The sequence below is a fragment of the Myxine glutinosa genome, chromosome 4 (genome assembly GCF_964187855.1).
Source record: "Myxine glutinosa chromosome 4, kmMyxGlut1.1, whole genome shotgun sequence".
Classification (NCBI taxonomy): domain Eukaryota; kingdom Metazoa; phylum Chordata; class Myxini; order Myxiniformes; family Myxinidae; genus Myxine; species Myxine glutinosa.
In genome coordinates this window covers 157,303,470-157,328,908 of record NC_136264.1, presented here as the reverse complement: position 1 = coordinate 157,328,908, position 25,439 = coordinate 157,303,470, and the positions used below count along the sequence as shown (strand labels likewise).

General features: G+C 50.7%; 1 protein-coding gene across 4 annotated transcripts in view; it reads left to right on the top strand.

The window, feature by feature from the left end:
- Positions 1 to 25,439, top strand: part of MELK (maternal embryonic leucine zipper kinase) — a 73,654-nt gene that overhangs the window by 36,888 nt on the left and 11,327 nt on the right. For 3 of the 4 annotated variants that reach the window (XM_068113889.2, XM_068113886.2, XM_068113888.2), the window contains exons 16-17: positions 4,965 to 5,139; positions 5,444 to 5,547. In XM_068113889.2, the coding sequence (XP_067969990.2) occupies positions 4,965 to 5,139; positions 5,444 to 5,547 (279 nt within the window). Of the gene's footprint in view, positions 1 to 4,964; positions 5,140 to 5,443; positions 5,570 to 25,439 lie in introns of all 4 variants that reach the window. The other variant, XM_068113890.2, reaches the window with a different exon arrangement.

Sequence of the window (25,439 nt, the reverse complement as noted above, 5' to 3'; positions counted from 1 at the left end):
ACGTGGACGTGGTCAAACCGGCGTTCCGGCACCGTGAACGGGGCCTGGGTGTGCCGGTGCACCTTGGCGCACTGGCACGCGAGGCACGTCCTGGCCCAGCCACGGACGGCCTTCCGGAGGCCATGCCAGACGAACTTGTCGGCGATCAGCCTTTGGGAGGCCCTCGCGCCCGGGTGGGAGAGGCCGTGGATGGCGTCAAACACCTGGCGCTGCCAGCCCGCGGGCACAATGGGGCGAGGACGCCCGAGGGAGACGTCGCACAAGAGGGCCGCGCCCGCGCCGTCGAACGGCACCTCGGTGACGCGGAGGCCCGTGACGGCGGTCCGCAAGGCCTGGACGTCGGGGTCAGCGGCCTGGTCCGCTGCCATCCGGGCATAGTCGATGCCGAGGTGGACTGCGTGGGCGACGGCCCGGGAAAGGCAATCCGCCACCGGGTTGTCCTTCCCCGCGACGTGCTGGATGTCCGTCGTGTACTCGGACACGGCCGAGAGGTGACGCTGCTGCCGGGCCGACCATGGCTCGGTGACCTTGCCCATCGCGAAGATCAGCGGCTTGTGGTCGACGAAGGCAGTGAACGCACGGCCCTCGAGCAGATGGCGGAAGTGCCTGACCGCCAAGTGAAGCCCGAGCAACTCGCGGTCGAAGGTACTGTAACGGTGTTCGGGCGGGCGAAGCTGCCGGCTAAAGAACGCCAGCGGTTGCCAAGCTCCACGCACCCATTGCTCGTGCACCGCGCCCACCGCGTAGTCCGAGGCATCGGTGGTGAGGGCGATCGGTGCATCGGGCGCCGGGTGCGCGAGCATGGTGGCGTTAGCCAAGGCGAGCTTCGCGCCCGTGAACGCCGTGTCCATCTGCTCGGTCCAGGTAACGTCGCCTTTGCCCGGCTTACCTCGGAGAGCTTCGTGCAGGGGGCGCAGGAGCTGGGCGATACGAGGCAGGAACCGATGGTAAAAGTTCACCATGCCCAGGAACTCCTGCAGCCCTCTGATCGTGCGGGGGCCCGGAAACCCCTTCACCGCCTCCACCTTGGCCGGCAGGGGGACGGCTCCGTGCCTGGTGACACGGTGCCCCAGAAAATCGATTATGGCGGCGCCGAACCGGCACTTTGCGGGGTTCACAATCAGGCCATGCTGGCCCAGGCGTTCGAAGAGTGTGCGGAGGTGGCGTAGGTGCTCTTCGCGGGATGCGCTGGCGACGAGGATATCGTCCAGGTAAAAAAAAAAAAAACACCTTTAGAGGCCATTTTTCCCCGCAAGCGGGGGTTGGCCTTTTTCGGGAACTGTGGTTGTTGTTGTTTTTCGGTCCCCTTTTTGAAGCAATGTTTTACGGCCGGATGCCCTTCCTGACGCCAACCCTTTTTGCCGCCTTTAACGACAAGCAGGGAATTACCAGTGAACTGGTACTCAATTAGCCGACCTCGGAAGGATGACAGGCTGAGTCAACCCCCCTGGCGTTAATTCAGCGATTGACCGGGATTCGAACCCAGGATCCTAGGATCCTAAGCCGGCACCCTAGCCGCTAGCCCAACACCAGGGACTAACACCAGGGAACAACACCACCAGGGAACGTCCAGGTAGACGTAGACAAAATCCAAGTCGCGCAGGACGCTGTCCATCAGTCGCTGGAACGCCTGAGCCGCATTCTTCAGACCGAAGGGCATGCGCAGGAACTCGTAGAGTCCGAATGGCGTGATGACCGCCGTCTTCGGGACGTCCTCTGGCCTGACGGGGACCTGATGGTAGCCGCCTATGAGGTCCACCTTCGAGAAGAAGGACATGCCCGCCAAACGGGCGGAAAAGTCCTGAATGTGGGGGACGGGGTAGCGATCGGGAGTCGTGGCGTCATTGAGACGGCGATAGTCCCCGCACGGTCGCCATCCCCCGCCGGGCTTCGGCACGATGTGCAGCGGCGACGCCCAAGCGCTCTCTGAGCGCCGAACGATGCCGAGTCGCTCCAGGGTAGCGAACTCCGATTTTGCCATCGCCAGCTTCGTCGGCTCGAGGCGGCGTGCCCGGGCGTAGACCGGTGGCCCGACGGTGGGGATGTGATGGGCCACCCCGTGCTTGACGGCCCCCGCCGAGAAGGTGGGCCGCGTGAGGGCCGGGAAGCCGGCGAGGAGGCGGGTGAATGCGTCCGCTGCCGGAAGCGTACAGACCAACGTGGCCGGAACCGAACCATTCGGCAAGCCGATGGCAAGCCGCTCGTTGAGCTGCTCGCCGAGCTGGGCAACGCACAAGCGAGCGAGCTGAACGTCTCGGCCTGGACAAGACGTCTGCGCTTGACGTCGACCAGGAGCCCATTAGCGCACAGGAAGTCCGCGCCAAGCAGTGCCATGGGCACGTCGGCGGTGACGAACGTCCATCGGAAAACCTGCCCTCCGAACCGCAGAGAGAGGCAGCGTTTTCCGTACGTACGGATGGGCTTCCCGTTCGCGGCAAGCAGCGCGGGGCCCCCACCCACGGCGTGCTTGTCTGACGTGCCGGCGGGAACGACACTCACCTGCGCTCCCGTGTCGCACAGGTAACGGCGCCCGGAGAAGGTGTCCGTTATGAACAGCAGGCTGCTCGAACGGCCGGCGCTCATCGCCACTATTGAGCGCCGGCCCGGGCGTTTCCCGACCTGTTGAAGGAGCATGGCGGATGACACTGCCGAGCTTCGTGGCCGAACTTGGCGTGGAACCAGCACCAGGTGGTGGAGCTGGAGGAGCGCGGCTGGCTCTGCCAAGCCGGTGGAGTTGGCGGGTTTCTCCGCGGTGGCGGTTTTCGCGGCGGTGGGCGGGGCGTGGCGGCGGTCACGAGGTGCGTATCAGCATGCTGCTTATGCTGTATAAGCTGATGCTGTGGATCAGCAGCATCAGCAGCATTAGCAGCATCAGCCACGAGGGCCGTGACGGCCACGCCGACTCTCGCCCGCGTGTCCGAAGCAGCGAAGTACTTGTCCGCCTCGGCCGCCAATGCTCGGGGTTCTGTTAGCCCGGTCCCGGCCAACGCGAGGCGAACCTGCGCTGGAAGTTGGCGACGGAAAAGCGCCCGGAATAGAGAACCGGGGGCTTCGTCGCCCAACAGTGACAGCATATGGTCCATTCGGACCGACGGGCGCGTGTCACCGAGCTCGGGGAGATCCAGGAGGCGGTCGGCCCGTGCGTCGTCCGTGAGGCCGAACGTGGCTAGGAGTAGCCGCTTGAGTGCCTCGTACTTGTGGCCGTCCGGTGGGTGGCGAAGGACGGACACAACTCGAGCGGCCGTGCCGGGCCCGAGGGAGGCGACGACGTGGCAATAGCACGTGTCATCGCCGGTGAGGCGCCGAAGCTGAAATTGGGCTTCGGCCTGGACGAACCAGACTTCGGCCTGAGCCTCCCAAAATTCGGGAAGTTTGATGAAGTTGGCCATGGCAATGGCGTCGCGTGTGGAAGGATCGCTCCGGCAGATCCAACGTCGAGGGGGTCACCAGTAAAGCGCGGCGTTACGCGCGCTGCTTGCGAGCAAGGAGGAAGCGGACAAGCGGTAACTTATAAGCGTCTTTATTTCAGGAGCTCACTGTAACACTCGCCCGCTCCGGGCTGCGCGCCCGGTGTATATCATGAGGCCACGCCTACCCCTCGGGCGTGGCCACCGCCCACTTGGTGCGCGGAATGATGTCACCACGCCAGTGGGCTTTTGTGTCCGCCACACTGTCTTCTATATAGATGGTCATCAATAAAGCCTCCATCTCCTAAACCTAAACTGTTATAATACAACTCAACGTTGTGTTATAATAGTGTATAGGAGTGACGTATATAAGACTGCTTCAGTCGCGCTAAGCTTCCGGATTTTTTTCAAACAAACTTTATAACACTTTTTTCAAACAAACTTTATAACACTTATTTTCTTAAAATTGAAGTACTCTACTCTACTGTACTTGCACACTGCACGGGTGTTGGCGTTCTGTGAATTTTCGGCATTATGTTTTCAGGTTGTCCGTCCGGCTGTCCATCCGTCTGTCCGTGATAGGTTTTTGTTACCGCGATAACTTGAGAACGGCTAAAGGGATCTTACCCAAACTTGGTACATGTATGTATAATGAGGTAAACATGAACTGATTCAATTTTGGGGTCATGAGGTCAAATGCCAAAGGTCAGAGGTCATGTTAGGTAAAAGTCCTGTTACCGCGATAACCTTTGAACCAGGGATGGGATTCTGACCAAAGTTAGTGCATTTATGTAGAATGATGTAAAGATGAACTGATTAGATTTTGGGATCCTGAGGTCAAAGGCCAAAGGTCAGAGGTCATGTCAGGTATAAATGTGATAACTTGAGAACAGCTGAAGGGATTTAAATTAAAACTTGGTACAGGTATGTATAATGATTAATGATGCAAGCATGAACTGGTTAAATTTTGGGGACAAGAGGTCAAAGGTCAGAGGTCATGTCAGGTAGAAATGTGATAACTTGAGAACAGCAGAATGGATTTAAATCAAACTTGATACAAGTATTGTGATGTAATAATGTGGGCGGAGGCATATCGGTCGACGTCGTGACGTCGAAGAGTGCCGTTCTAGTTTTTTAAGTGATTCTTCACCATTGAGACATCGGGCCAAAATTTATATATAACACAATATTTCAAAATGTTGTGGACTGATTCAGACGAACCTTGCTGGACATGTTGTGTATGTAATAAGGCCAAATTGATTAGAGTTTGGTTCAGATGCAGATCTGGCCTATCAGTGGGATACAAAACATAAACTGTTCACTGTTCAGCCTGGCAAAGGTATACACTCTACCAAGAGCTGTTCTTGTTTTTTTTCGTTTTTTTTGGTGCACTTTGATTTTTGCATTTATCTTAAAATATTGCAGATTTTTTTCCAACATTCAAGCATCTTTTCTGCCTAAAAAAGAACTCAACAAAAATAATATTTGTACAATTGTTATATCAAGTGTATGCATCTGTTAAGTAATCCAGCTGTTTGCTTTTTGCGCTATCTTCAGAATGTACACTTTGGAAGGAAAACCAGATGGTGTAGGTCACTGTGCCATCTTGCAGAAGAACAAGAAAAGCACGAAAGTTTTGGGCAGCCTGGAGCGTGGCCTTGACAAAATGCTCAACATATTGACACCTGGAAAACGTTTTGGATCTTTGCGGGATGGGCCTCGCAAAGCCAGGGTTTGTGCAATCATTGGTGTTTTGATTATTTATTTATTTATTTATTTATTTATTTAATAAAAAGCTTTGGCAGGATAGTCGACATATAATTTTATAATTTTTTAAACTATCTTTTCTTGTTTTCCAAGTATTGTCGACTTCCTGGATGATTTTATGTTTGCGATTAATATTGAGGAAGTTTCGATGAACGTTGTGGCTTGAAGTAGGTCAGAAAATAGTACTTGAAGGAGCAAGTTTGAGTGAACGAAGCATAGAATAGGGAATAGACACTCTCCATCATATCCCTTTTCCCTTGTCATTCCAGCATCACTACAATGTGACTCCAGTACAAGGTCTAACTGCAGAGCACATTTTGAGTGACCTTGTTCAAGTCCTCAGGCAGAAGAACATCAATTTCCTCCAGAAGGGGTATTTTGGAACCAGTTGAAATGTCAGACATGCGCCCTTTTCCCAGTCACCCCAGCATCACTACAATATGACTACAGTACAAACTTTCAAGATAATGCATTGTGATAACACTGTGTCACCGGTGAACAAACTGATAGTTCGAGCAATATGTATATATAGTGGTCAAAAAACCCAAAGAAAAATTATATATATATATATATATATATATATATATATATATATATATATATATATATATATATATATATACATACATACATACATACATACATACATACATACATACATACATATATATATATATATATATATATATATATATATATATATATATATATATATATATATATATATATATATATATATATATATATACAGTATATATATATATATATATATACAGTATATATATATATATATATATATATATACAGTATATATATATATGTATATATATATATATATATATACAGTATATATATATATATATACAGTATATATATATATATATGTATATATATATATATATATATATATATATATATATATATATATACTGAAACGCAAAAGAAACTTACCACCTTTGAAACCTTTAATATCAACAATAACACTGCGTGTAGTAAATGTGTGAACTTATTTGTGGACAATAGTGTCCTCACTGTCAGACAAAACGGTCACGGATGGTCACTTGAACCTTCAATGGTCACTTCATAGCACAGCTGTTGAACAGCCGTTTTGACTGTCAGTGATTAGCCAAGGGGTACGGGATGATTTTAATGAGCTGCACGTGATGTCTTGATATTGGCTTTAAAAAGGGCCAGTGCAAAATGGGCATTTTGACCGAAAAATTTGGCCATTTGACCAACTTCAAAAAGACCGAAACGCAAAAGAAACTTACCACCTTTGAAACCTTTAAATATCAACAATAACACTGCGTGTAGTAAATGTGTGAACTTATTTGTGGACAATAGTGTCCTCACTGTCAGACAAAACGGTCACGGATGGTCACTTGAACCTTCAATGGTCACTTCATAGCACAGCTTCACTTCATAGCACAGCTGTTGAACAGCCGTTTTGACTGTCAGTGATTAGCCAAGGGGTACGGGATGATTTTAATGAGCTGCACGTGATGTCTTGATATTGGCTTTAAAAAGGCCAGTGCAAAATGGGCATTTTGACCGAAAAATTTGGCCATTTTGACCAACTTCAAAAAGACCGAAACGCAAAAGAAACTTACCACCTTTGAAACCTTTAAATATCAACAATAACACTGCGTGTAGTAAATGTGTGAACTTATTTGTGGACAATAGTGTCCTCACTGTCAGACAAAACGGTCACGGATGGTCACTTGAACCTTCAATGGTCACTTCATAGCACAGCTGTTGAACAGCCGTTTTGACTGTCAGTGATTAGCCAAGGGGTACGGGATGATTTTAATGAGCTGCACGTGATGTCTTGATATTGGCTTTAAAAAGGCCAGTGCAAAATGGGCATTTTGACCGAAAAATTTGACCATTTTGACCAACTTCAAAAAGACCGAAAACACAAAAGAAACTTATCACTTGTTTGAAATGTAATAAAATTGTAACAGTTCAAAATAAAACAAACCAACAATTGCTAATTGAAACATTGGCATTTTATTGATGACATGTCAAGTTTTTGACCAAGATACACCATCTCATCAGTTTGTTCTACAGTACAGAACAGCACAGGGTGCAATGTCAGTCCCCTTTCAATAGCGTGTGTGGCCACCATTGTTTTGGATACAGGCAGTGGATCGTCGGCGTATACTGCCTACCAGTCTTTGGATGGATTGCTGCTGGATTCTGTCCCACTCAGTCCTCAATGTCTGAAGCAGCTCTGCCCGTGTCCTGGCCCTGCCAACTACGTGTCTCCCAAGCTCATCCCACAGGTGCTCTATGGGATTCAGGTCAGGGGAGAGCGCAGGCCACTGCATGGTGTTGATGTTCTCGCCTTGGAGAAATGCAGTGGTAAAGCGAGCAGCATGGGGACGAGCAGTGTCATGCTGAAAGGTTCTCAGTTCTGGGTGGTCTAGCAGGAATGGCAGCAGATGAGGTCGCAGGATGTTATCCACATACCGCTGGGCGTTAAGATTCCCATCCACAACCACCAGTGGCGTCCTGTACCGGCCTGATATGGCGGCCCACACCATCACACTTGGGCCACCCCACCTGTTGGCTTGACGCACGCAACAATCGGCATATCGCTCGCCAGTTCTTCTCCAGACACGCTCACGCCCATCAGGACTGTCCACACAGAACCTTGACTCATCGCTGAAAGCGACCTCATTCCACTGCGCCAAGGTCCTCCGCTGATGCTGCTGGCACCATCTCTGTCAGTTGCGGCGATGGGCAGCCGTCATCACGGGGCCTCTGTATGGTCTTCTGGCAGTCAGACCATAGTCATGCAGTCGTCTTCGTGCAGTATCATTGGAGATCCGTGGGTTTGCATGCCCCGGAGTTTCTGCCGCAATGCGGGATGCTGGACGGAATCGATCCCGCAGGTGACTTCGGACCATCTGCCTGTCCTGCCTTGCAGTGGTGACTCTTGGCCTCCCTGATCGAGGTCTGTCATCTGCAGAGTTGTGGAGGGTGTCTCTGACCACCAGGGCCGATATCTTCTGGTGTGAACAGCCAAGGCGACGTGCCACCTCACGGTAGCTCAGTCCGCCTTGCAGCATGCCCAGGGCACGCTGCCGTTGATCCCTTGACAATCGTGGCATGTTGATTGAAATGCCCATTTTGCACTGGCCTTTTTAAAGCCAATATCAAGACATCACGTGCAGCTCATTAAAATCATCCCGTACCCCTTGGCTAATCACTGAGAGTCAAAACGGCTGTTCAACAGCTGTGCTATGAAGTGACCATTGAAGGTTCAAGTGACCATCCATGACCGTTTTGTCTGACAGTGAGGACACTTGTCCACAAATAAGTTCACACATTTACTACACGCAGTGTTATTGTTGATATTTAAGGTTTCAAAGGTGGTAAGTTTCTTTTGCGTTTTCGGTCTTTTTGAAGTTGGTCAAAATGGTCAAATTTTTCGGTCAAAATGCCCATTTTGCACTGGCCTTTTTAAAGCCAATATCAAGACATCACGTGCAGCTCATTAAAATCATCCTGTACCCCTTGGCTAATCACTGACAGTCAAAACGGCTGTTCAACAGCTGTGCTATGAAGTGACCATTGAAGGTTCAAGTGACCATCCGTGACCGTTTTGTCTGACAGTGAGGACACTATTGTCCACAAATAAGTTCACACATTTACTACACGCAGTGTTATTGTTGATATTTAAAGGTTTCAAAGGTGGTAAGTTTCTTTTGCGTTTCAGTATATATATATATATATATATATATATATATATATATATATATATATATATATATATATATATATATATATATATATATATATATATATATATATATATATATATGTATATATATATATATGTATATATATATATATGTATATATATATATATGTATATATATATATATGTATATATATATATATGTATATATATATATATATGTATATATATATATATGTATATATATATATATGTATATATATATATATGTATATATATATATATGTATATATATATATATGTATATATATATATATGTATATATATATATATGTATATATATATATGTATATATATATATATATATAATTTCAAAACACACCTGGTCACAAGTGTGCCTCACTGACCAGGTCCTCAGCATAATCCCGTTTCGGCCCTTTAACCTCAATATGGTCAGCTAAGGTGGGCCAGCAGGGGCACCTGGATGCGTACATACCCCCACCCCCAGCCAGTGAGAACACAGACTACAACAACAAAACCACCTCCACTCCCAGAATCAACAGCCCCTCATCCACTCACTCACACACCAAAAAAATGACACCAAACTAACCGACCACCTACCCTTACAACATGCACCACTCAAACAAAAACACATTCATGCAAAACCACACCCACACCTGCAACACACAAACCCACTCCTGCAGCACACACACACACACACACACACACACACACACACACACACACACACACACACACACACACACACACACACACACACACACACACACACACACACACACACACACACTGTGTGTGTGTGTATGTGTATGGATTATGGGCTGTAACATTTTTACCATTTGAGTTTTGTCATCAAATTTTCACCAAAGTTTATTATGAGAATATGGAGAAGGCAAATGAATAATTTTGTCAAAAGGTCAAAGGTCAGCATAAAATCATCAATTTTTATCCAATTGACCTGAAATTTTAATAATTGGCATATTGGATCAATTCATTTGTTGACCAATCAAAAGCTAGAAGCCTATTGGTTTTTTTTAGATCTGAAGCTCAAAGGTCAAGGCAGCATAAAATAATCAATTATCATTTTATGGTTTTTAAAAACTTTTTTTTTATTTTGAGCATACAGAAGAAGAAGCAGAAGAAGAAGTCTGAGTACAAACTGATGCAGACATTGCCTTTTCAGATGCTTTCTGGTTTGGCAGTTGCACCTGGCCTAACTCCAGCACCACCCCTACTCCACCCCTTTTATTTCTTTTTCCACACACGGTTAAAAACCACAATGCGATAAGCTCCACAAACTATTAATCTGAACCGATCTTCAAAATTCCAACTTCAGAATTGACTCTAACAGTAACAGCTATGCAGAAAATAGGGCAAAATGGAGAAGATTGTCATGGGGCCCACAAGGCTAACCCCTGCTCTAGCAGGGAAAATGGCCTTAAAATGCCTGTTGTTGTTGTTGTTGTTGTTGTTGTTGTTGTTGTTGTTGTAACAGCTGTCCCAACTACTAAAAAAGTGTTGTTTGCCAAAAACGTTTCAATCAAAAAACACGTCTCCGAGCAGTTCCCATGGAAGTAAGAATTAAGTTAAAAACGATTATTAAGTTAAATAAAAAACTAACACCAGAACGAGAATCCCAGCCTCGATTAAATAAATGCATATATACACTTAGTTATAAAATCGCAAGATATGGTAAATTTTGTCAGATTTCACACCAGATTTAGACATTATTTAGTCTACAGCATCCAATCCTCATATCCGAATCCAGATTTTGATGATATGCTTCAATTATGAAATGATAATTCATCGTGTTTCCAAGGTAAGGCACGTTTGAGTAGGCCTCAACAAAATGGTGGCTTAAGAACCCAGCGAGGTACAGTGGGCTGACCAAGATGGCGGGCCGCCCACCCCAGACAAACATACACACTCACACGGGGATTGTAGCTGGTCGATGGTCAGGTCGAGGGTCCAGGCTCCAGTCGACTCCAGTCCCGGCTCCGGTCCAGCGGCGAAACCCGGTAGGCAGCTCCGCGCGTAGTTGGACGCGAGCGGACAGTTTATATAACGGGGGGAGCTGGTGTCCTTCGTACATAATATTTGCACGTTCGTGCTACACGCCCCCTCCCCAAAGTCCTCTTAATCAGCGCCAGCGAGTGAGTCCTTAACAAGTGCTGCCGTATCTCTCCAACAAGCGCGCCTCCGACAAGTCCTCCAAGTTCTTTGAAAATGCGCTCTCTCCCATCCGAGTCCTTTCACAAAGGTGCGCTCCGTATCAGTCCTGTGAAAGGGCTTTGCGCTCGCCTTTTTATAACGCCCCGCGCGATCACTCCGCGAGTCAAAAAGCCACGCCTGCCACCGATGTTGCTTCAGCCCTGGTTGGCTGGTGAGGGCTTACCGGCCACGCCTTTGACTGCTGGTTGACATGCCACACCTTCTCGCCGTTCCGCCCCCTTTTCTCGGGCCTAACCGCATGGCTTATGGCGTCGTTTGAGCGAGCTTCAGCTCAAGGCAGCGAACGCTGCTAACAAAGGCACGTAATGGCGTTGCTTGGAGAGGGAGGTCGCAAAATGGACGAAATGAAATGGGCCATTTCTTATTTCATTGACGCAACGCAGATTCAACTTTTGGAAACACGGCCTTATCTAAAACACATACTAATGAAATAACTGAGTCCTATGGTGGCCTACGTGTTGCTTGTGGACTAACTAGGGGTGCTACCTTTAACCTTTTAATAATGTATATAAACTCTTGTAAATATCCCAAGTGTGGGTTCTCAAAATCGCAACACTGCACCCCCCCCTTTTTCCAGGCTCACCCCGAGCCAAAACAAAAGGGACTATTTTTTAAATTAATGTGACACTTAGGTGTGGTTACCCTCTACTTTTAACCTCACCCTGAGTGCGACAGTTTTAACACTAGATATGTCCCACCTGCTGCGTTGCATCCTATCTAACTGACTCACGCCCACAATTAACAGAATTACGGAATGGTCTTCAAACTAAACATTTAGCCGGTGGGGAGCATTATTTACAAGACACTAATTATTTACCAACTGCAACCCAGGACCTGTCTTTTGTGGGGAAATAAGAACTTTTGAGAAGGGGAAAATGCCATTGCCATGCACTGCACCGATACACCATACCATATGTACCCATAAAATGAATGCACCATAATAAAGAAATGCGCCACAATGAAAATGCACGAAAAGCACCAAAAATGAAAAGGCACAAAAACACTTTAAAATAATAAGTGGTGTCTTCTTCTCCGCTGGGTCGATGCACCTTGGCTTGATTGATGGATCTTCTTGCTTGATGTTGTTTTAATTAAAAGGGCACACACCGCGTCTGCTTTTTATTATTTATATGGCCAGCAGGGCCAACTCAGGTGGTCCACTGCTGGGCAGAGATGCCACTTTAAAACAGTGGTCCGCAAGCCCGATACCGCTGGCAACAATGGTTGGTCCCAGCAGAGGTGCCAGGCCACAGAACGTGTGGTTCATAAGTGGTGCCAGGCCACAGAACGTGTGGTCCATAAGTGGTGCCAGGCCACAGAACGCGTGGTCCATATGGTGCATCAGTGCAGGCAGGAGGTAGCAAGAGTGCGGGTGCCCCGCACCTGCACACTCCCCTCGGGCACAAAAGAACATGGTCCATGAGTGGGGAAGGAAGACAACCAGGTTAGCGGGGGGCAAGGGCGCAAGGGTACACATCATACAAGGCAATGCAAGATGAGGGGCGCGGGAGAGCGAGCCGAGAAAGCTCGTCCCTAACCGTACGTCACCCCCCATGTCACATACTCTACCCTTGCCCCTACCCCGTATTTACACAATTTACAAATTCGTCGCTACCGTCTTGTCTTTCCCATCCCCTAATCCAAATTCGTCATCAATCCCTCCTAAGGAGGAAGAGATGGAATAAACACAGTCTCACCCACGTCCTGATGCGTCTTTCATTCCAAACATTTGCAAAAAACTGGTGTGGAGTCTTATCACCTCAGTGAGTGGATGCGGATGGTGCAAAGAGACTTTCTCCTCCTATTCTTCCAAATGACATTAACGCTTTTACTCTACCCGGGGTCTTGCCCTGCCAAACCATTGGCCATCTTTACTCTATGTGGTTCTAAAAACGAATTCCCATTGCACATACTGTGGCGCTCTCCAATTTGGGGTCTCACTCCCCCGATTTTTCTCCCTGTGCCCTCGCACAATTTCGGGGCTGGGTCGTGTGGCTCACTAGCAGGTCCGCTCACCTGCACACCTCCGCCACTGTCGTTGCCACCCGAGCTTACCTAGCTCCTCACCCTAACCTGGGGAAGGCCCTCTGGCTCCCTTACCCCACTAATGCCCCCTCTGGCATCGGGCTACCCGGGTCCTCTCTCGGGATCCACGGGCCCCACTGAACTCTACTACCTGGCTTCCAGAGCCTACCTGCGGCCTCACCTGGCCGACAGACTACCAGTGGCGGAGTGCCCATTTAACCATTCTCACTAACAGGCCACACGCCCAGCCATTTCACTTTACTCATGCACCAAACCAAGCAATACCTTGCTACTTTCAGCACCACAGATGTCAATATCCAACCAAATTTACCTACTCCCTCTACCTACTTTTAAACTACCCTCCTCGGGTGTTCGTGAAGGGGTCCATCCTTCCCCCATCCACTCCTTCGCACTATACACTCCACTCCATGTATTCCACACTACTCACTCCACACCATTCATTCCACACTCCTGTACTTCACCTGCACATCATGCAGGTCAATCACTTAACACACACACACATCCCTCTCGAGCATTGCCTCATTTCATCACCCTCACCACAAAGATTCTCATGCACACAGCATCATCTGGTTATCTATCTCCCCTAATATTAGTGCTCTCCCTGTCATCCCTTATACTATGCACATCCCCGTCATTATCACCCAACTACTCTACTCTATGTCCCCACTACAGGTACAATGTCACTACTTAAATCTCAAGTCTCCTAAAGTCATTTCTAGGTCCCTATACATTTATCCTAACCCTCCCGGGCTAGTTTGTACTGCCACCCCATAAACCTATAGCTCCTTTGCCCCAACGATGCGAGGGATGGTAGAGCCACCATCCCCCTACATCAGGCATCTCCCACTATCACCCCCCCCCCCCCCCCAGTCCTCTTGCACTATGAGCCCCCGTCATGTGAGGCACTGGGTCCCACCTCGGCATCTAAAGCCGAGGCGATCCATGAGGGCGCCTGCTCGCCGGTGTAAGGTCTTAACCGGTCGGCGTGGGCGATCCGAAGGAGGGCTCGTGGCCCCATTTTGATCTTAACGACCACGTCACAGACTTGCGACAGGACGACCCCCGGGCCTTGCCAGGGAGAGGTGAGTTTGGGGCACCTACCCTTCCGCCTCCGGGGATTGAAGAACCAAATCTTCATCCCCGGAGCGTACTGACTCCCCTGGCTCAGGTGGTCGTATCTGCGCTTCATCTTGGCCAGCTGTAGCTGGCGGCGGGCGAAGGCGTGGACCCTCTCCATGCCTTCTTCTATGTGACGTGCATAGCCCTCCCTCGGCGGGATATCCGTCATGTCTGGCACAGGACCGCATAGCAAGTCGGCGGGAGCCCGCAACTCCCGCCCATACATAAGCAACGCCGGACTGCATGCGGTGTCCCCGTGCTGGCTGGTTTGGTAGGCCATTAACAAATACGGGAGATGTTCGTCCCAGTCATCCTGACGGGTGGTGGTGAACAATGCCAGTTGTTGGATCAATGTTCGATTGAACCGTTCCACCATCCCGTCAGATTGTGGCCGCAAGGGTGTTGTCCGTGTCTTTCTAATTGACAGGAGTCTGCACACATCTTTTAGCAATTGACTTTCAAAATTTCGACCCTGGTCGGTGTGCAGCTCCTGTGGAATCCCATGCCGACATACAAATCCTTCCATGAAGGCCTGTGCCACCACCCCGGCTTCTTGGTTTGGGAGGGCATAGGCCTCCGGCCACTTGGTAAAATAGTCCATTACAACAAGGATGTACTTATTACCTTGGCGGGTGCGGGGTAGTGGTCCGAGAATATCCATAGCCACCCGCTCAAGGGGGGCCCCCACCTGGTGTAATTGAAGGGGGGCCTTCATCCTCTGTGCTGGTACCTTTTTAGCAGGACAGGCATCGCATCTCCAACACCAGTCCTGTATATCGCGCCCCATATTTACCCAATAGAACCTCCGGCGGACCCGAGATGTGGTCTTTGTCCTGCCCAAATGGCCGCCGGAGCAGGTACCATGCACCTGCTGTAATATTGTGTTCTTAAATTTGTCAGGGACTATCACCAGTGAACAATGATGAATTGCGAAAGATGATGGGAATATTGCCTGTGATTGATGCTGTGAAGAGGAACAGGTTGAGATGGTTTGGTCATGTATTGAGGAAGGATGAAAGTGACTGGTTGAGAAGAGTGATGGAAGTTAATGTAGAAGGAAGTAGAGGACGGGGAAGACCGAGAAAGACTTGGCTAAAGATGGTGGAAGAAGAAATGCGGGCAAGGGGGTTAACAAGGAGAGATGCAGAAAATAGGACAAAATGGAGAAGATTGTCATGGGGACCGCAAGACTAACCCCCGCTCTAGCAGGGAACATGGCCTTAAAATGCATGTTGTGTGTTGTTGTATCACCAGCCAGGAAGTTCTCTCAGAGGTAACCTCAACCCACTTGCGATACAAGATGTTGTCTTTCAATTCCAGGGTTTGCCACAGAGTCCAATATGCCTTTGTTGGCGCCCCGAGGGGGGTGACCTCTTCCCCATTAGGTCTTTGCCCCAATCGAACCCATTCGCACACCGGTCCCAGGACGGGATCCTCCCGCTGGGCCGTGCTCCAAGCCAATGTGCCAAATGCTTCATCCGCGGTTAGTGGCATGATTGGCCCTCTCATCCGGGTTGCACGGACTACGAGGGTAGGGGTGGAATCAGCCAATTGTTCCCTCTCCTCGTGTCTCGCACAAAATTTGCAGTTTTCCCCCAAACAAGGATACCGAGAGAGTGCATCGGCATTCCCATGGGCCTTCCCGGCCCGATGAGTCACACTAAAATCGTAATGCTGCAACTTTTACAACCACCTTGCAATTTGGCCCTCCAGTTCCTTGAACCGAAGGAGCCATTGCAAGGAGGAATGGTCAGTTTGAACCAAAAATTTCCGCCCGTACAAGTACGGGTGGAAATGGCTCATAGCAGCCAGCATAGCCAATAGCTCTTTGCGAGTGACGCAATAAATTCGTTCGGGCCTACTCATGGCCCGACTATAATACGCAATCACTCTCTCCACACCCTCCTGTGTCTGAGACAAAACTGCGCCCAATCCTTCCTGGCTTACATCCGTGTCCAGGGTAAAGGTCCCGTCACTAGTGGGGTAAGCTAGAACGGGTGCGGATGTCAAACACCCCTTCAATGCTAGGATGGCCTCTTGGCACTCCCTTGTCCAATTAAATCTCGTCCCCTTCTCCGTAAGCCGGTGAAGGGGCCGGGCCAACTCTGCAAATTTTGCCACAAAACGCCGGTAGTAGGAGCAGAGTCCCAAAAATCCCCGCACCTCCTTGATGGTACGTGGTGTGCCGTGCGGGCCACTCCTCTACCGCTGTAATTTTGCATGGGTCTGTTTTTACCCCCTCGCAACCGATAACGTGACCTAGATAGGCCACCTCTCTTGCAAACAAAGTACATTTGCTCGGACTCAACTTCAACCCTGCCTGTCTGAGGCACCCAAACACCTGGTCCAAATTAGCTTTTGCTTGGGGGAATGCTTTAGCATGTACCAGGACGTCATCCAGGTACACCAGGCATGATTGCCATGGCATGCCGCCCAGTACATGCTCCATCAATCGTTCAAAGGTGGCGGGGGCGTTACACAAGCCAAACGGCATCACAGTGAACTGATACAGCCCCTTACCTGTGGAAAATGCCGTTTTCTCCTTCCCTGCTCTATCCATCTCCACCTGCCAATACCCACTCCTTAGGTCCAAAGTTTAGAACCAATTTGAGCCCGCAACGGCATCGAGGGTGTCATCAATCCTTGGCAGGGGATATGAGTCTTTGAGTGTCACGTTGTTCAGCTGACGATAGTCCACACAGAAACGCGTGGTCCCATCTTTCTTTTTCACCAGCACAACAGGTGACATCCAAGGACTTCCCGAGGGCTCGATGATACCTGCATCGAGCATTTTTCCTACCTGCTCGTCAGCTTCCTCCCTCTTGCTCCAAGGGAGCCGTCGGGCGGACTGACGAATAGGCCGGGCCTCACCGGTGTGGATCTGATGTTTCACCAGGCCCGTACGTCCAATATCCTCGGAGGACAAGGAGAAGATATCCAAATGGGATTCAATTAATTTATGTAAGGCCTCCCTCTGGGTACCTCCCAACTCTATGCTACTACGATTTACCATCTCACAAATGGGCTCGGGCCAATTCCTAATACTTTTTGAAGGCTCCCTCTGGGGCCGGCTCGGCTGGACGTTCTCGTCCCTCACTGGCACGACTTCGTTAACTAGGGTGCAGCCGGCTATCTTCGTGGCCCTTACTATAGTGCGTGGTTCTGCACTAATGTTAATTACCCGGACGGCCACCACCGGCCCGCCCGTTTTTATGAGGGTGCGGCCCACGATTAAACCCGGAATGGACTGCGCTGCCACCGGTTCGACCAGGCCGCAGGACTCCTGCCATGTTGGGCGAGCTAACCATCGGGCCGGCACGATTGCCTCGGCCCTTGGAGGAATGGTCACGGCCTCAGAAGCCTCCAGCTCCGTCCTTTCGGCCGTGCTCACCCCCTCCAATGGTAGCTCTTCTACTCCCACTTGCAGGGTCCCCCGGCACAAATCGATTTTACAACCACTGGCAGTCAACAAATCCAACCCTATTAAGCATGGGTCGCACACCTCCGCCACCCAAACTTCTATCTCCCTCTTTACCGACCCTAACTTGAGGGTTACAAAACCACGCCCTATGATCGGGGCCGTTACCCCGGTAGCCAGCTGCAAACTATAATTTTCCAGACGCTGGATTTTATTCCAGCCGTCTGCACTCAAATTGAGGATCACAGGGCTGATGATCGTGGCGCTAGCTCCTGTGTCCACTACGGCATCTACCCCCACGCCGGCAATTTTTCACCGAATTGTCAAACTACCTGTACCAATTTGGCCACAATGAATGACCTGTCGCGTCAATGAGGGCGCTTCACCATCCCCTACTACCGAACACGGCCCTGTATGTCCGGCACCTTCTAGTTTCCTGGGCCCTGGCGGGGGGGTGTCTGGGGTCGGCTAATCCGACCCGTTTGAGGTGGAGTTGATGGTTCTGGCTGCCGGAGTCCGTCCTGGCGCGGAGCTCGACACTCTCGTGCACGGTGACCCAGCCGACTACAATTATAGCACCTGACCTGGTCAGGTGCCTTCCCCCAAAACACCAAATTGCCCCCCCTGAAGGTCCTAATTGGGGCATTTGTCCATGGCCTACCGGGGCCACCTCCGGGGCCGCCTGCCATGGTCCGGGTCCCGCCAAGCGCTGGTTCACCAGCCTTCGGACCATGCTCTCCAGGTCAGGGCCCCCTTCGGGGGTGGCCCCCTTGGGGGGCTGCCACCTCGGGGGGCCGCCACCCCTCACGGGCCCTACCTGGCGCACCGCCACTGCGTGGCGCTCACTTCCCCGGGCCAGGGGCCTCGCTGCTTCCCAACGGGCCGCAGCGTCGGCCGCCTGGCTCAAAGTCCGCGGGCACCACATGGCGAGTTGTTGCCGAAGCTCGGGGTCCGGGAAGGCCTGGCTAAAATGATCCAGTGCCAGGCTTTCCTGGGAGGCTGCCGCCATGTCCGCGTGTGCAATCCCGACTGCGCGGTGAATGTCATGGGCAAGCTCCCCGATGGTCTCCTGGGGCTTTCTCTTTCGCACCGCGAGCTGAGCTTCAACAAGCTCGCTCTGCTGTTCAATGCGGAATCTATTAATTAAGGCCGGGCGGAGGGCTGGCAGGGTGAGAGCACCCGGTGGTAAGGCCGTCAGCACCTCCGCCGCTGCGCCGCGCAGTGCTCCCACAAGGTGTACTCCACCTTCGTCCGGATTCCAACCGTTGCCCCTACACACATGTTCGAACTGCGCCAGGTACGCCCTCAGATCACTTGCCGTCATACGGCGCGAGTGGAACCTGATGGCCGCCCGAAGGCCGGACCCCGTGCGTCGCTCCTTGCGGAGTTAGCGCGGGGCCGAACCATTCGGGCCCCCATAGTACACTATTCCCGGGGGGCTCGCGTGCGTCCCCCGTCCCTCTAAAGACTACCCCTGTCGGTGTCGATGCTTGGGTCGCCCCGTCGCAACCCGCTACCCACTCCATACTCGCACATCCCAGCTCACCAACACCTCTTGCACTCCCCATGGTCGGACATCCTTGCACACACTCTTTCCACACACTCCGGACCAGTCGCACACCTTACCATTGGCCTCTCACGAACGCCCGGGTCTATACCAACCCCCAAGCTCGCTGAACCTCCCCTCACACCATATGCATTTCCGATCATATCGCCACTCACCTCGGCGTTTCTTCCTCTTCGCTCCTCCTCCGCCACCTGCAAACTCTTTATTTGGTTAGCAAGTACGTCATCACAATGTGAGCACAGATCTTGTACCAATTCCATCACCTCCTCCTTTATTTCCTTCTTAGTCTCCCTCCGTCTCTTTTTAATTTCACTCACCCCTTCTGCCACTTCCTCTAACTTCTGCTTCACCTCTTCTATCTCCCGGTGCGCCCCCACAATTTCTTCTTCCAAGGCCACCTTTGTCGTCTCTATATGCTTCCTAACTTCTCGTTCTCTCGCCCCCAACGTCTCTACCACCTCATCCAACCTCTTTGTCAGCCCCTCATGTACCATCTGGCATTCTTTCTTTGTCGCTATTAGTTCTTTCTTAATTTCCCTTTGTGCTGCTTTCAGCCCCCCCATCACGTCCGTATTCCTACTTACTTGCTCCCCTAACTCCTTTTGTCCCACTGTCAGCTGCTCTACTCCTCGCGTCAAATCCTCTATACCCCCCTGTAACCTAGCCGTGCTCTTTCTCACCTCCTTCTCCACACGCTCCTCACCCCGCTCTACCTCGTTGCGTACCCCCGCGACCTCTTCGCTCACCCCGCGCCTTATATCCTCCCCCATCTCTCCTATTTCCTTGGTAGATGCCGCCCTCATTTGCTCCAATTCGTTCTTTTGTGCGTCCAATTTGCTTTCCAGCCCATTTTTGACCTTCTCTATCCGATCCCCCACTTGTTTGATTTCCCGGGCGGATTGATCCCCCATTTCCCTCAATTTGCCCCCCATCTTATCTTCTAGCCCCGTTAACCCATTCTTCACTCCTTCCATTTGGTTTTCCTGGGCGGCCATTCTGTTTTCCAACCCCGTTATCCCTTCGTTCATTTGGCTACTCACGTCCTCCAATTGGGCCCCTAATTTACTTTCTAACCCCCCAATTTTGCTGTCGAATTGCTCCCTCATTCTATTTTCCATTCCCTCACTATCGGCCCTCATTTCTCCCATCTCCTTACTCAATCCCCCAATTTTTCTATCTAATCCCCCAATTTGGCTTCCCAATTGCTCCCTGTTCTTTTCCATGTCTTCACCCGACTTGACCATAAAGGCCCTCATTTGTACCATAAATAGGCCCCAGTCCGTTGGCACCGCGGGCTCGGCTGCCGCGGCCATGTGCGAGGCACCGCCATTTTGTGCGCCTGCAACCCCCACTACCGCACCTTCCTCATTTTCCTCCTCCATTTCTCCCACTTCTTCCCTGGAGTCCTGGGTTGACTATAACTCCTCTTCTACCTCCTCATTCACCCCCACCGGCATCCGATCGCCTTGGTTATCCATGGCACGATTCAATTTAGATCTTTCAATAAAATTTCGGCCGCTCGAAATTTAGACCAAATTTTTTTCAGATATATAAAATTTGGTTCGGGTCCAAATCCCGCCCCCAGACACCGATTGTTACGCATCTCGGCCGTTGGCGCTCCCCTTATCAAGGGGGGGGGTTGTTAATCCCCTTGTCCTCTTATCTGGCCGACCCGAGTCCTGGGGGTTATAACGTCCTTCCCGGCGCGGCGCTAGATAGGGTTTGTTAGGCCTAGGGGTTCACTACTACCTAAGTACCAACGCCGGCCGGAAACGAGGAAATAACTCCCGCTCGAACCACGGATATGTTGGAAAATGCTGAGCGGATAGCAATCCGCGATCCGAGCTATTAACAAAGCGACTTGACCCGATTATAGAGGTTTCAATCGTGTCACGTTTACCCAATGATAGAAAGGACGGATGCGATCGGATGGAGAGGAAACGAAGGTAGGAAGAACAAAGATGGGTTTATTAACAAATATACAGAAAGAAGAGGAAACGAAAGAATGTACAGGAAAGGAAGAGGAAGAAGCAGCACACAGGGCAGTCTTAAAACAGTCTTACTCTAATACCCCAGACAAACATACACACTCACACGGGCATTGTAGCTGGTCGATGGTCAGGTAGAGGGTGCAGGCTCCAGTCGACTCCAGTCCTGGCTCCGGTCCAGCGGCGAAACCCGGCAGGCAGCTCCGCGCGTAGTTGGACGCGAGCGGACAGTTTATATAACGGGGGAAGCTGGTGTCCTTCGTACGTAATATTTGCACGTTCGTGCTACACGCCCCCTCCCCAAAGTCCTCTTAATCAGCGCCAGCGAGTGAGTCCTTAACAAGCGCCGTCATATCTCTCCAACAAGCACGCCTCCGACAAGTCCTTCAAGTTCTTTGAAAATGCGCTCTCTCCCATCCGAGTCCTTTCACAAAGGTGCGCTCCGTATCAGTCCTGTGAAAGGGCTTTGCGCTCGCCTTTTTATAACGCCCCGCGCGATCACTCCATGAGCCAAAAAGCCACGCCTGCCACCGATGTTGCTTCAGCCCTGGTTGGCTGGTGAGGGCTTACCGGCCACGCCTTTGACGGCTGGTTGACATGCCACACCTTCTCGCCGTTCCGCCCCCTTTTCTTGTGCCTAACCGCATGGCTTATGGCATCGTTTGAGCGAGCTTCAGCTCAAGGCAGCGAACGCTGCTAGCAAAGGCGCGTAATGGCGTTGCTTGGAGAGGGAGGTCGCAAAATGGACGAAATGAAATGGGCCATTTCTTATTTGATTGACGCAACGCAGATTCAACTATTGGAAACACGGCCTTATCTAAAACACATACTAATGAAATAACTGAGTCCTATGGTGGCCTACGTGTTGCACGCAGTCGGGTTTCGGGACCAATTCTCGCTCGTACCCAAGTACCTGCGCCGCCACGGAAACGAGGTAGCAAGCCTCGCACGAACCACGTGTGATGTGAGTACGCCGAGCGGATTGCGTACACGTGGTCCGCGCAGTTACCTAGATGTTGGAACCCGATTAGAGCGATGGTACTCGTGCCACGCTTAGCCAATGAAGGAAACCACAGAAACGATCGAATCAGGAAAAGGAAGAACAAAGGTTTAATTATTCCCACACGTATGTACAATGTTCAGGAACGCAGAGACACAGAGTAGCCTTAGACAGTCTTAACTTAAAAACCCAGACAACGGGCCCGTCTCACACTCACACAGGGAATTGCAGATGGGTAGACGTCCCCCAATGCGTCGATGTGGTCGTCCAGAGATGGTCCCCGTCCGGCTCTCCACGGTCCCCGGCACGTCCCGCCAAGATGGTGGCAGGCGAAGGCAGGGACTCGTAGCACGTCTCCCGAACAAGGCAGATGATGGGGCGGAACAGCAAAGGGCGGGACTTTTAGCGCGGCTGGTGATTACTCAGCCGTTTCACTCGCGCGTCTCAAATGCACTGTATATCGGCTTAAGCGCGTCTGGCTGCGCCCGCGTATCTGTACAGTTCTCACACGCGGCCAACTCCTCTTTCTCGATCATCTGAGCTGGTTTAGTGCGCGCGAGTTCTCGTGCAAGTTCTTTATAACGATTCTATTCCGCGCTAGTCCTGCTTCAAGTCCTCTTTCGCGTGTCCTGTGCATCGAGTCCTCTTTCGCGAGTCCTGTGCATCGAGTCCTGTCGAGGGCTTGCGCAGCGGGTCTTATAGCTACACCCCCCGAACCTTCTGGAACACTCGATCCTTCTCACCACGCCCTGTGACGCAACGCCGCCGTCACCACCTCTGAGCTCTGATTGGCGGCTCGTGCTTACCGTCAGCTCTTCTGCTGCTCTGCCCTCGACTCCGCCCTGGTCCTCCTCTGCCTGCCTCGTGTTAACTCGCCCAATAATGAACCAACGTTAACGCAAAAGGGATTGAGGCTACGGACGTAGGATGATCGGTGGCAGTAGGGCCTATTTTCTTGGCTCTACTCAACGCAGAACTAACAAAGGAAAATAACTAAGCTTACAAATACTAAGACATAACTATACTATCGCGAGGCTACATGTTGCTTGTGTGACTAACTATGGGGGGAAAATTTTAACCTTTATTAGACTCACTTTACAAACTCAAAACCGCAACACTGCCCCCCTCCCTCGTCAGACTCGTCCCCGAGTCGAACCTACAAAAACTGGAACGACCGGTTTTGAGAAAGATCTGGGACTAACTTTTAATTACGTGTGACATCAAGATGTGGTTCCCCCTAACATTTATTCTAACCCGTGTATGCGACAGTTTTAAAAACACTAAATATGTCCCACCTACTGCGTTGAGTAGCTAACTCTAACAGACTCACGCCCACAATTAACCGAATTGCGGAATTATTTCCAAACTAAACATAAAGCCGGTGGGCAGCATTTTACTTACAAGCACAACACCTAACCTTATTTACAATTCTACGACCCAGGCCCTGTCCTTTTTGGAACGAAGATTGGAGGGGAGAGAAAAGCACAGCAATGCACAAAAACACATTCAAATTCATCACAATTCATTTGCAGGTGTCTGGCATCTTCTATCTTCGGTGTGCACATATCGAACCGGCAAGCCCCCGGACCGGCATACAGGCCATTCCTGCTCTTCGGGGCGTAATAAGCTTACAATCTTCTCGGCCCTAGCACACAAAAATATAAAAAATGCACAACAAGTGTGTTCGTTTTTATTTTGCCAGCAGGGCCAACCCTATGTGGTCCGACTGCGTGACATTGATGCCACTCAAAAGAAGTGGTCCGAAGATGCAAGGTGAGTTTGCAGCAAAGTGCTGCACAGCAGAAGTGTAAGGCCACAAAACCTGTGGTCCATTAGTGTAATGTGATAATGTGCAGCAAAGTGTTTGTGGCAGCAGCGTGCTGCACATGTGCAGCAAAGTTATAACAAACGGATGCGGCAGCAAAGTGCCGTGCAGTTCAGCTGCACAGGTGTAGCAAAGTGCAGCAGGGGTGCTGCACAGGTGTAGCAAGGTGCAGCTGCCACAGTTCCACCTCCAAAATGGTCCTGGGGTGGGGGGGAGAGACACAGCACCACCAGCAAAGTGGAAAGGGCACAGAGGTACACAGCAATACAAGGTAATGCAGCATGAGGGGCGCGGAAGAGCGAGCAGAGCAAGCTTGTCCCTAACCGTCCATGCCCCCCCCCCCCCCCCCAACGTCAGCTTACACTACCCTTGCCCTTCCCTGTATTTACAAATTCAAACTCGTCTCTACGTCTTGTCTCCCATATCCCCCTCTAAACCAAATTCGTCTCACAATCCCTCCCGGGAAGGAAGGGATGGAACAAACACAATGTCAAATCACGTCATGATGCATCTTACTCACTCAACAGTTTCACAGAGTCCTGGTGTGGAGCTTCGTCCTCCTTGGTGAATGGATGTGGATGGCGCGAAGGGGATTTCACTTCCTAACTACTCTAATGACATTAACTTTGAAAATAACCTGGGGTCGTACCCTGCCAATCGGCCATCTTTAAACTATGTGGTTCTAAAAACCGAATTCCCCATTGACCACCCTGCGGTGCCCCTGAATTTGGGTCTCACTCCCCAATTTTTCACTCTGTGCCCTTGCACAATTTTGGGGCTGGGTCGTGTGGCTCTACTAGCAGGTCCAACTACCTGCGCACCTCCGCCACTGAAGTCGCCACCCGAGCTTACCTGCTCCTGGGACTACCTAAACTGGGGAAGGCCCCTCCTGGCTCTTTACCCCTCTGATGCCTTCCTTGGCATTGGGCTACCCGGGTCCTTCCCTTGGATCCTCGGGCCCCACTGAACAACTCACGACTACTCTGACTGGCTCCCAGAGCCTACCTGCGGCCTCGCCTGGCCGACAGACTACCAGTGGCGGAGTGTCCCAATAACCATATGCACCAATTAAGCCACACACCCAGCCATTCACTGACTCATGCACCCAACCAAAGCACTACTTGCCACTTCTTGCACCACAGGTGTCAATATCCAAACAATTTACCTAAGCCCTCTACCTGACTTTAAACTACCCCCCCCCCCCCACCCCCAGGTATTCGTGAATGGGTCCATCTCCCCCCATTCACTCCTTCGCACCATGCATTCCACACCTTTTATTTCACACCAAGCATTCCACACCAAATTCGCACACCTTTCGTCTCGCACACGTTTTGTGCTCGCAC